Source organism: Protopterus annectens, chromosome 2.part0 (assembly GCF_019279795.1).
Source record: "Protopterus annectens isolate FY-2018-M chromosome 2.part0, PAN1.0, whole genome shotgun sequence".
NCBI classification, from domain to species: Eukaryota; Metazoa; Chordata; order Ceratodontiformes; family Protopteridae; genus Protopterus; species Protopterus annectens.
In genome coordinates this window covers 1158081883-1158095266 of record NC_056728.1, presented here as the reverse complement: position 1 = coordinate 1158095266, position 13384 = coordinate 1158081883, and the positions used below count along the sequence as shown (strand labels likewise).

The window sequence follows — 13384 nt, the reverse complement described above, 5'->3', positions numbered from 1 at the left end:
AGAGTACATGGAAAGAGACTGTTAAACTAAACTATAATAATTTAAAAAACACCATTAGTGAACTAATCAAGAGATGGAATAAAATGTTCTTCACAATGGAGGATAGGCCCTCTTTAATTAAAATAATTTTACCTAAAAGTTTTTTTTATATACAGTCATTGACACTACCCCCTCCCAAAAACTTATTTAAAAAATTAGATTCCATGCTGCTAAATTTTTTATGGTTCCCCTTAAAACTTAGGATTGCATATAAATGGCACATTAGAGCTTGGAACAGTAATGGGACAGCATTCCTTAGCTTAGATCTTTATTCCAAATCAGTTATAATTAATGCAATATTACATAGGATCACACCTACCTATATATCTGGCTGGAAAACAATACATGAGATTCATGTAACTGATATCAGAACTATAGAAAATCAATTTAAGGAACAATATGGAATAAGTAGAGCTCACTGGCTTTTACGCAAATTTTGTTTATTTAATAAGAAGTTTGATCATTTTTCTTATGGCATTAATCAAATATTTAATAACTTTAAAAATATAATTGATTGTAATTACAGCATTAAACAATTTCTATTTCTTATATTCCCTATAGCATACTCCCCTGATTGCCTAGATTCTTTCAACATCAATGTGATACAAAAATTAAAGGAAAATAACGATATTCTGGCAAATGTTTATTGAAAATAAGAGTTTTAAACCACTAAACTCTCTTTTATGTAGTTTTGAGAACAGCCAAGACAGTTGTTTATACACTCATTATGGCAGTTTATAAAAAACAAAATAAGTATCAATCAACCTACAGACTGAATCTATATGTAGTTTGATTCAGCTTTTTATTACGTGTCTTGAAAAGACAGATAACCAAAAATTAAGTATCTCACCTATCTATAAGATGCTAAGAGAAGACACGCTAAAGGTTGACTCAGACTTTTGGAATTACTATGCAAAGATTAATGGAGAACAAATATCTGATGAATCAAAAAAAATTGTTATTGAATTCTACATATGGTACCTATTTTTCATTATAATGGTGATTGTATACTTGGAAATTTATGAATAGGAGTTTCTATACTCCACATAAAATAAATCTTATACTCAAAAACAGTGAAAGTAAATGTTGGAAATGTGATGAATTACTAGAGGCCAACTGAGTTCACATGTTCGTTGAATGTAGAAATGTTGTTCAATACTGGAAAGACTTCAGATATTTTGTAAATGCGTTATGGTCTGATAACTGTCATATTTCTAACTTACTACTCCTATTCAATGTTCCTATACCTAATGTAATACCTGAATCGCAGATTCAGTCTCAGGGACACGTATCTTTTTTTTTTTTTGTTTATTCAATGCTTGTAACATAAAAGCAATCAAACTGTATTAACAAGTTATAATTAACATTATGCATCACATATATTGCTATATATCATATAATCTAAGCAGCATTACATAAATTATTCAATTCCTGCACCCTTTTTTTTTTTTTTAACATGAAACATCTTTGTTAAACCATCACTTATGACATAAGCAATCATACATTTATATAAATGAAAACAAATCAAAGTGACACAATCCTAGTTGCAAGCATTGTATATCACAAACTATACTGACACACTCCCAGTTATAAACATTATACATCACATATAATCTACCCAATTGTTTTCAGTCAAGCATTACATAGGACATTTAAGCCCTGCCTTCTTTTAAACCTCATTCCTCCCCCTGCATGTTATTGTTCTCACAATACCCATTTTTCCTATGTAGTTTGCTCCTACCTTTTTCTAAAGATCTCAATTCTAGTTGTTTTATCTCTATATTCATAGGTTCATAGGTTCATAGATTAGTACTAAGCTAACTGCCCTTGCGAGCCATTTTAAGCCTAGCCAATTATCCCTTGTGGGACTCAAACCCTGCACCTTGTGTTTGTAAGGCAAACACCTTAACCATTAGGCCACCCGGTAGTGTAATGAGTTGGCAGAATTTAAAAATTCCCTGCAGTCTATTCTGTCAGAAATACTGGGTGAGCAAATTGGTGTATCTAAAGAAATTATTTTTTGAGCTGTGACACGGAATGGAATTGCCTAGGCATTATAAGGCCTTGCTGAGCTTTACTCTGGTGACTGCCAAAAAAGCAATTACTAGAAAATGGGAATCAAAGTCTAAACCAACTGTACTAGAAGTACTGAATATAGTAGCACAGATTACAGAACTGGAAGTGGGATTTTTAGAACAGGGTAGGAGTAAGTTACGTTAAAAAATGTGAACTGTGGGCAACACATGTAGAATAACGTTTTGGAGGAGAAATGAGGTTTAAGGGAAGGCAAGAACAGTCGACTGACAATGACTGTAGAGATTATGAGTGATGTATAATATCTGCAACTGAAAATATATTGATATGGTTTGTATTAATTTATATAAGTGTATGATTGCCTATGTCATAAGTGATAACTCAATAAACACGTTTCTTGTTTAAAAAAAAAAAAAAAAAACTCTCCTTCTCTTAGGAAGAGGGTGTGCTTTATTTTCCTGCCCGACTCTGAAATGCAGTAGAGATTTAGGTTTACTACAGGAAGAACAACAATGCAGAATGTAAAAGTGGATCAGCAATGTTAAGTACTGCCTTCATGCACAAACTGTACTGTCACTCCACATCCAGCATTAGCTGTGGCGGAATGCACAGCATGAAGAAATTCTATTCTTCAGGCTGATGGGCCCAAAATTGTCTGATAGGGATGAAGTACAATTCCCTCTTGTTGAGTCAGTAAATACTTTGTAGAGGTAGTGACTATGATGGAAATGTCAAGCTCATTAGCAGATGTAATTGCTATCTTAGTCAAGAGAAAACTATTTTTATTATAAGATTTGCTTTTTCTTGTTTTGCCTTCAGGTGAACTTTCTGAACTAAAAGAAAAGAAAAAAAAGCCATGCATTAAACCTGTAGTCCATGGAAAGGAGTTTTTTCCAAACTGTCTTATGAAGTTTAAGAGAGCAGAAGGTGGCTGGTGAAATGTCAGTGACAAGGACCCCCCTTCTCACACACACACATCTGTGCAAATGGCTGAAAAATCACTGGGTCCATCTTCCATTCATGACTCAAGATTATTTTTCTGCTCAAGCACACATGCTGATTCTGTAAACTTGGAACACAAGTCACCAAGAAATGCAGATTGTACTGCAAAGCTCATTCCCAAATTCAAACTATGAAAAGATCTGGTGCCTCCTTACCACTCTATGACTGACAATGCAATAAACTGAAGACAACCCAGATGAAAATAAGTCCTAGAAAGCTATTAGGGTTCTGTAGACTGCTTTCACCTACTAAGTGAATTGCCTTCTGACTGGACTACTTTGCGCTTCCAAAAACTCTATATTCAGATGCTGATATTCTGAATGAAAAAAGAAACATCATTTCTATGGATACATTCTCCACATCGGTCCATCATAGGAACTGCCTCTACACGTCCCATGGCGCAGAAATAATCATATCCAAAGCTCGCTGGGATGCCACTCAGTTTTTCTCGTATGTACTCTAGCCTGATATACAAGGGGAATAGAACAAGACACGCAGGCTAAGGCTTTTAGGAACTGTTGTTGAGATAACTGCATTAGGAAAGAAAGAAATCTCCATTCACTTGTCCTCCGTTAGAAAGGCTCATTAATAATAACTCTGTCCCTAAAAAGGTTACAGAGACTGGGTGGAGGGGGTATTTGTTATAGTTAAGTTATTCCAGGGACTATCTAGAACAATCCTGGACCACTAAAACATAAATGCATGCATCTTCAATGTTCAAAGTTACCATGTAAAAAGTTCTACTCACTGAAAAGAAGCAAAATCTTACAAGAGAAACTTAAGATCTGATTTATCTAGAACTCATCTTGCAATTTTGTCCTTTTATGGGACTAGAAATAGTTTGCAGTAAAAACTCTGATTTCTAACTAAAAGGACCTTCTAAATTGCTTTTTTTTATTAGAAGATAATCCATCAGTTAAAGGGTTTGTTTAATGCAATGAATGAAATAGAAAAATACCTTATTTTGCCTTTCTCTGCTATGAAAACAATATCACCTGCTATTGCTTGACCAAAGGTTTCTTGAGTTGGATTATTAAAATGGTTTGACTTAACTTTCTCATTTTAAGACCTTGTTCTAAGCCAGTCTTGTCCTCTCTTGATACAAAGGCTCTTGTGAAAGCATCTACAGCATCACATGCACATTATCAAATGTGAACTGAAAGCCTGCCTACTACAGCTACTACCTTTTTTACTCTGTTAGAAACACTGCTGTTAGAAATACAATGTAGATTTTCCTCAACATGTTTCACAATATAACACAGACAGGAAACCACATATGACAAATAGTTTAGAGGTCAAGCAACCAAGGCACTAGCTGTATAAACCTTTTTACAGTATTTACATAAAAAGCTAGAATGGGCCGCGGTGGTGCAGTGGTTAGCATTGTCACCTCACAGCAAGAGGCTCTCCCATTCGACCCCCGGCCGGAGCACCCCCCTGTGCGGAGTCTGCATGTCCTCCCTGCGGTCGAGTGACGTATAAAGACATGCAGGTAGGTGCGTGCGTGAATGGGTGTGCCTTCTCTGAAGGTTGGGCGTCAGGCCGGCACCTCAAAAATCCACTGCCAATCACTAGCGGACCGGAGTTCCGCTGTGGCGACCCCTAACCGGGAAAAGCCGAAAGAAGACATAAAAAGCCTTATTAAATGGTAAGGATGCCAAGGGAATAGCTTTCCTACTTTGTTTTGATGCTAACAAACAGGAATATATAAATTATTTTGATTTACTGGAGATTTACTCATTCCATCAGCCTTTTGGGTGCGGGAGACTATGAATATAGACAAAGACCAACACTCTTTAAAAAACATCCATTGAAGATGTAGTAAAGCAAATAAATTGACCGTTTTGCATTTCTAAGACCCAATATCTCTCACTGATTGTATCACTTTTTTCCCCTAGAGATGCAAGATTACCCACTAGCCAAATAAAACATATTCCTACAAAAATTAATCCTTCCAATGAGGAAAATATCTTCTATGAGAGAACCTCTTGACTGGGAGGAAATATTCTCTTCATCATCCTAAGAACAAGAATCCTAAGAAGTAGGACAGTAAGAGGCTACACGACACAAATTCTCTACTTCATTACAAGAATCTGGAAAAGGAGTTGTTTTTCTTTTCTATTTACCTTCCTAAGCCTTCACAGGTAACTGCAAAAGTTTACAGCTCTCTGCTCTATACACAGAATGAAGCCAGTCATACACAAAAAATATGCCACTTCTGTTTCAATGGGTTCCTTGCACTGTACTGAAACAGATTCCTAGGTTTGTAGGCAAGTACAAAGGCCTATCAGTCAAGCAGACCATCACAATCCTAGCCAATAACCCATATTCAAAAGGTCAATAAAGTCTCAAGGAGGGCAATACAACACAAATCAAGGGAGAATCTGAGGTTGCCAATCCAACACTCTAGGTTTACCTTGAAAGTGCAAGGGTGCCACTCTGCTTGACATGTAGCAAACATTTGATCCAGAAGTGGGGGATATATTGGGGTACAAAATCTAGCACTCCAACATGTCTTACTTACCTGCTGATGAAGGTTTAGTTTCTTTAACCAGGCATTTAAGTATCTGTTATTCTATAAAAGGAAATGAAAAAAGAAAAACGAGCAGGCAATGGATCCTTCGACACTTTATTGAAAGTTAGCGCTTTCACTGAAACAAGTGAATCAGCTTCTTCAGACTGAGTAAAAAACTCAGTCTCACAGTTTAAAAACTCACACTAAACCCTAAGCCAATAAACAACTAACTACAAGCATGATGTCACCATTCTCTATCAAGTTAGTGATATTGCCAACATTCTATAAAAGGACAAACGTTCACAGAAGGTCGCAGCTTTCATGGCTTAAAAGGCTAGGCAGAGCTCCCCATGGAGAAGTCTATAAGGAAATGAGTAAAGAGATATGGCTGACTGTCATGTTGACAGAGACTAATGAAGCCATTGATCTTTTTTAGTTAGGAAGCTCTGAGGTCCATCAAGTGAGTGATATGTTTAGAAAAACACAAGCCAAAAGGGGCATCATATTCTATAATGAGTCTGATGAAATACGAGTAGAAGGGGATTAAGACTTGTTTGGATTTAGCGGAGATGCTTTTACAAATTTAAATAAGCCAGATAGAAGGCTTTCTAGACTACATCGGAGACAATGGTCAAAAGATGAGGAATTATCAACAAGAGTGACTATACCTTACAGCAGTGTCTGTCTGGACAAGGTGCATCATCTACATTACTCAGAGAAAAAGCTTACCAAAATTAACTACTATTTTTTTCACTTCTAATACAGTTGGTTTAGATTTTGATTCCCATTTTCTAGTAATTGCTTTTTTCGCAGCCACCACAATTAGAGACAGCAAGGCCTTACCATGTCTAGGCAATTCCAATTCTGTACTGTAGCTCAGAAAAGTCATCACCCTCATTACACCAATCTGCCCAGACAGCATTTCCGACAGTGCATACTGCAGGGAATCCTTAAAGTCTGACAACTCACTACACTCCCAGAAAATATGTTCCCAATTACCTCTTTCTTCCCTGTCACACCTCCAACATTTGCTTTCTACTCAAGGAAAAATTCTCTGGAGTCTACTTGGGGTATAAAAATGTCTATGTAAACATTTACAAGCAAAAATCCTATTTCTTCTAGATTTTGTTGCATATCTGGGAGACATACATATATCCTTCCATTGTTTCTTTGTGAACTGCTTATCCAGTCCCTCTTTCCAATCCTTTCTAACCTCCTCTGATTGATTCTTATAGTTATGCAAAATTTTACATACTCTACTAATTATTCCTTTCTTAACAGCAGCTCCTGTTTTAGATTCTACTAAAAACGCTAACAGTGCTGGTCTTTCGTTTAGGACCCCCCTCCCTGGGACACATCTGTCTCTCCAGCATGATCTATTCATGTTAGAGATCAGGTAACCCTCGTGCAGTTAGTTTTGTGAATATGCAACATTATTATTAGGGTGGATCACAGACTACCTTGTAGATCAGTCACAGATCACTCTCTCGGTAATTGGTAGGACACTGAATACAGTGATAGGGGTTTTTAAATTGATCTGCATATGACATGTTGGTTATACCCCTGTATTTTATTTGGTAAGAAACCTCTGAGGATGTTCCAACTGTTGCAGGTGCCTGGCGAGGTACATGCCAAAGTGTGCATTGTACTCTATTATTTTTCTGATGAGGGCTGACTATAGTGGCACTAAGACATCCTTAGATCTGGATGCCATTCCCTTACTTATAAGTTGAGCTACATAGAAGTATTTCCTCACCACCGCAGACACATGGTGGTCAAAGTTGAGACTATTATTAGAGTACCTACGGGGGTGCTATCAATGTTGTAACTGGCGGGGGGGGGGGGGGTTGATTTCCCAAAGGGTATTATTATGCACTTCTTCGCACTTAGTTTGAGGCCATGACTCTGACACCAATCATTAGTCTGTGTCAGACCTTTCTGTAGGATATCATCATCATTTGGGAAGTCAATGATCACCCTCAACTTGCACTCATCATCAAATTTGGTCAGCCACAGTCCATCTACACATTTGCCTTGACATCTGAGAATTATATCCCAAACAGAAGGGGGCCAGCACTGAGCCCTGTGATACTCAACTGATGACTGGCTTGCTGCTGGATGTGGATTACCCCTCTCTAGCGTGTCCAACCTATCTGTGATCCATTTGGCTACCATCTGGTGCCATAGAGGTTTATGCCCACTTTTGTGAGTTTATCTATAATACCCAAGTGGGGTATTGTGCCAAATGCCTTGGTCAGGTCAAGGTAGGTGGTATACACCGTCTTACCTCATCTGTAGCCTTGGTGACCTTCTCAAAGAAGTCCATCAGATTGAGCAGGCAGGACCTGCTCTTGACGAAGCTGAACTGGGTTGGATCTAAAGTCTAGAGATTTCCTATGTCGTTGTTAATCAGGCCCATGATTACCCTTTCCACAGCCATGCATACGAGGCTAGTACGACTCATGGGTTGGTAGTTTCTTGGGTCAGTTGATGCCATGCCCCTTGTGCAGAAGGATGACTATTGCTGTCCTCCACACTACTGGGACAGAGCCTGTCTGGAGACTGTGGATAAATAGAGATCAGAGTGGGTCTGCTTGGTCATGTTTCAAACTATTTAAAAGGCACCCTGAGATTCCATCAGGGGCCATTACTGTCACGTTTCTAGCTTTAGAGAGCATAGTGTTGACATGTACTTTTATAACAGGCAAAGGAATGGTAGCAATTATTTCATGGGGAACGACTGGAGGTGATGTGGGGGTGAAATTTGGGCTGAATTTCTTTGTCAGCAAGTTTATTTCTTCTAGCTGAGTATAGGTACTGCTATTTACAGCCTACTATGCACATTGTCGAGCATTTCTCTTACGAGTTAGGCCATAACTAAAATGCTTTGGGATTATAATTTGCTATTTTAGTCTCGTATTTACCTTCTGAATACTTAATTAGTGCCTTGATTTGCCTGTTGAAACTAAAAAGGGATTTTATTTCTCTGCTGTGCACCCTTTCCACTTACTTCTAAACATGAATTTCTTCCTTATGTTGTACAGTCTATTTATGATGACTTGTTTTTCTGGCTAGATCTGGGTTTATTTCAGTCAGGTACTGCCATTTCTATGCAGTTGTTTAAGAGGTTGCACAGGGCCATTCATATATACTTCTGCATACACCTCTGTGTTTTTGGAGTTGGGGGAAGCACTAAAATTACCTATTCTATCACTTAACAGAAGGAAATTTGCCTTGGAAAAATTCGTTTAAGGTTTTAGGGTTTGATGGGGGCTCTACCATTACATTTATTTCAAAGAAGGCCGACTTATGATCTGATCTTCCCAATTTGGATATTACGCTTTGGGGGGGGGGGCAATGCCCCCCCATGATGGTGAGTACTATGTCAAGGATATTTCAGCCCCTAGTGGGAGTGCAGACCAGCTGTTCCAGAGCACTTGCATTGACTAAGTCCAGGAATCTCTGAGTCTGCACGTTAGTGGTCGCCTTTCTCAGTTTATGGAGGAGTAGTTAAAATTGCCCATGAGTAGCATATTGGGATGAATGGTAAGTGATTCTAGCACCTTCAGGTATGCAGAGTGGTTTTCATGGCTCATGGTTGAGGACCTGAAGCTAACGATGATATGGTAAGGAATTTTGCCTATGGTCAAGCTGGACATAGAGTAGCTCAAGCGAGTCATCCTGCTTGACCAATCTAGAAGTGTGATTGCTTTTTTGTAAATGGAAACACCTAGTCCTTTCATTTTTTTTTCATATTCAGAGGGTGGTCTGAATGTGTGATAAGCATTGCAGTCTTGCACTGCTGGGGTGCTTTCTGCAGCCTTGAACCACATCGCTATAACTGCATAGACATCAGCATTCTCCAGGGTGAGGAGAGCTTCCAGGGAGTGCAGTTTCTTGTTAAGGCTCCTAGCACTGAGCAACAGTACCATCAGCTTGGCATTAGAAGAATTTGTTACGCTGGTCAGTCTGTTGGTTTATCACTGCCTAAAAAAACACTATGGGGGTTGGCCAGTATTCGAAAACCTTGTGGCGAAAGCTGCAGACCATCACTGGCAAAGCAGCATGGTCTCTCAATCATGTCGTCGCAGGCTGACAAATACTAGATCTGCTTGAAATAACACCAGTAGCTAAGCAAATTATTGAAGTCACTCATGGTGTCAGGATAAAACAAAGACAAATTGAAATAGACTGAATGAAATGTTCTCTGCACAAACAGCCTACCCTGATGGATGTGCCACCATCAGTGCTCACTATATTCAAAATCAGCAACCTAAACAATCCATTCTACTGAAGATGGGGGCTGAATTCCACAAAAACAAAACCAGAGGATTGTTCTACCAAAGAAGCTCGTAAAGCTGTTTAATTTATACTACTGACCAAGTGGGCGACAACACATGGTTGGCTGAGATACTACCTAAACAGACAAAGCCAAAATAATTCTTACACTGGAACTTTGCATGCTAAACCTCTATAAGACCCTCCCATGTTCTGACTCGGGACACTTAAAGACCGCTTTTGTTAGCATTATATGTGTTAACTACTGAAGCATATAGCTTATTAAACTAGCATGAAAATACTAAATGACCACAAACAAATTTAAAGTAGCATGTTTCTTACCACAAAGAGCAGAAAATTCATCAGGTCTAGCGTAAGTCAGAACAGCTGCCAGTGCCTCTCGCCAGTTCTGCAAATCACAGGACTGAACAATTTCCTTCCAGTCTTGGGACACTACTGCCGTGATCAACTTCAGTTGCAAAAAGAAACAGAACAAGATGTAACTGTTAATTCTTTTACTTCAAAATCTATATGTAACTTTTTGGAAATCTTTACTAATCTTAAAACATCACAATACACACATGTATGTAAAAGTCACTGCAAAAAAATCTACATTTACAAAACTTACTCGATTATTCAACTAAACAGCTCATTTTGACAATTATCACAGTCCATCCTGATACTACACTCTTGTGCTATTAACAAACAGCATTATGACTCGCTTACTATTCCTTAGCAGGGGCATCCTCCTTTATGAATACAGCATTGACTCAGACTTGCATCTTTAGATTTTTTTATGCCATACTGCATTATCTTTTTTATATTACTGCACAAATGGGTGTTTCTTAACAAAAGAAAGAAAGAAAATCACTATTTATCTACCACATATCTGCATTATTTCCTTATTATTTTCATATTCATGCTACTGTTACCTATTATCTCAAATCTTTCAATTCTACATTTCTCTTACTAACAAATTATATTGTGATGCTTACATATAAGTGGTTCAATTCAACATCCTCAAAGCCCTCTATCACAAGGCATCCACAGTGATGCAAGTGGATGTGCGGAAGTAAGCAGATACTCAAAGTACCCTCATGGCTGCCTGATTGGTGGTGCCCTCCAGATATCTCTCATCCTGATATCCAGTGAAATTCCTGGGTTGGGGGAATGAACAGGCATGTCTAAATGGATGGAGACAGTCAGCAAGCATGGGAGCAAAAATCAAATGGGGAAAATTATATTTTAGTTTACATCCCTAGCATGCTTTTACAGCAGCCATAACTGCAGTTCGGGTCAAAGTTACAACTTAAAATTGTGGTCCACATGCACTATCCAATCCACTACAGTAAATTTTGTCCCTGGTTGCCATAAGGTCCACAGGATCTGCTTTTTCTAAAATGTCATTGAACATTGGACAGAAATAACTCTAGGCTTACCATATAATGTCTCTTATACGATGTAAACCTATCCAGTTTTTCAATTCCAAAAATGGTGTCATGAAGCCTGTCCACTGTGCCATCTTAGTTTTCACAAACTTCAGACGGGTATTTCTTTTTCCATCACTCCCAATCAGTCTCAGATTCTTTCTATGGGACCTTACCCTTTACTGCAACCAACTGTTCAGGCACATGTTCTGCTAATTATCTAATTCTTTAATTCTGTTTCATGATTCAACCACCTACTGTATAACTGGTATGACAGCAACACACTAGAGTTGCAGAAACTCAATATCATCAGTCGCAATAACTTTATAATACTCATAATTCCAACAGTCCAGCAAATAAGCCACAAGCCAAATTTCACATTTTCCATATTTCTTTTTATTTAACGCTCAGGCAAATTATTTTTTAATTATCTGATGAAGTGGCTGCTGCTCCTCTTCACTGCACATTTTCAGCTAGGCTTTCCATTGTTACTGCCATCATTTGGACATCAAGCCCTTCACAAACTACAATTCCACTCACAAACACATACATCATAACTAAATCACACACAAAAAAAACTTGTGTGTAACATATGGACGAAGTATGGGAGACATCCAAAAGCTTAAGCTCTTAAAACTAAATGTTTACTTTCTACTATCCAGCTGCACCAATGCTAAATACCTGCTTCTCCCATATCACACCTATAGCATTTATTTATTTATTTTCCTTTTTTTTAATTATTAAGTTTTCAAAAACTTCGCAACTTAATTTGCTCATCCCATATCATAACGTCCCCTTTCAACCATTCACAATTTTCATTCACCATTCCCATCCACTTTTTGTTCAATCCAATCCTTTCCAGATCTTCCATCTTCTTATCAAAACAGCCAACATATTGCCAGTGTCTATGCTGAAGGACATCTTTGAAAGTACAGACTATAACTTTCATTTCCAGGCTCGCTTCTCCTTTGGCATTTTCCTCTTTCCCTTGACTTCTCCTGTATTAATAGTTGTCACACACAGTTTTTTTTTTTACTGCATGTACCGAATGGCTAGATACTCACTAAAAATATTTTTTTCAGTCCTGCAATCATTGTGCAGATAATCAAGCCCTTTAAACATTATACTTTCCATATAAAAAATTCTCAATGTATTTTTATTCCTTTCTTTGATTCCTCTTTGCTCATTGTTATCTTAAATTTTTTTTTCTTTTCCATTTCTGGCTACACACCCACTTTCCTGATCAGTATACCCTTCCCCACGCAGGCTAGATATCCTTTCTTTCATCTTAAATCCTTCTTTTATCCTTTCCTCATCCTTCACCACTCCACTCTTCCCACTTTTCCTCTCTCAAGAGACTGCTGCCTTTCTGCAAGCAAGTAGGTACACATTCAAAATGGAAACGTCTCAAAAATCCATTCTGAGTCCACTCATTTCACAAATTTGGCTTATATCCCCAACACATGTATCATGCTTTATTTCTCCCTCATCAGGCCATTAAAAATGCAAACATATACAATGTCGTTAGCAGCCCAGTGATATTTAGCATGTCCACCCAAGCCCATTATAATGCTTCACATACTATTCCATCAGTCAAACAATTGCCTTACAGCACTTCACCATCAACAACCAGGCTGTGGCTGAAAAAGTATCTTGTTTACAAGCTTAATAACTGGTCAGCAAACTAATTAACAGCTAAAGGCCAGCGACTGGGAGATCAGTAAAGATAAAACGCTTCAAAAGAGGTGGCCTTTATCACCAAAATGACAAAGGAAACATGCACCACACATAAGATGGACTGGTGCCAAACAAAACCTTGAGGTATTTAATACAGCCAGTCTTGACATACAATTAGTACAGTAATGGCAACTACTCTGCTTGAGTTAGAACATGACTTCTTAAAAGGCTACAGTACTAAAAAGGCATATCTACTGGATTATAAATAGAAGATTTTCAAACTATCAAAAACATTCCAATCAAAAGAGAGCAGTTTCAAAGTACACTGTCTCTTCCTTGTGGAATTAAGCTGGACTTAGACGAGAATGAAGAGGCACAGACAGATAAAGCCCTGGATACATATCAGATAAAC

At 38.0% G+C, this 13384-nt stretch overlaps 1 protein-coding gene across 1 annotated transcript in view; it reads right to left on the bottom strand.

Moving 5' to 3' along the window:
- Positions 1-13384, bottom strand: part of SEC31A (SEC31 homolog A, COPII coat complex component) — a 1704034-nt gene that overhangs the window by 592109 nt on the left and 1098541 nt on the right. The window contains exon 19 of the mRNA XM_044060384.1: positions 10211-10371. Coding sequence (XP_043916319.1) covers positions 10211-10371 — 161 coding nt within the window. The remainder of the gene's footprint in view (positions 1-10210; positions 10372-13384) is intronic.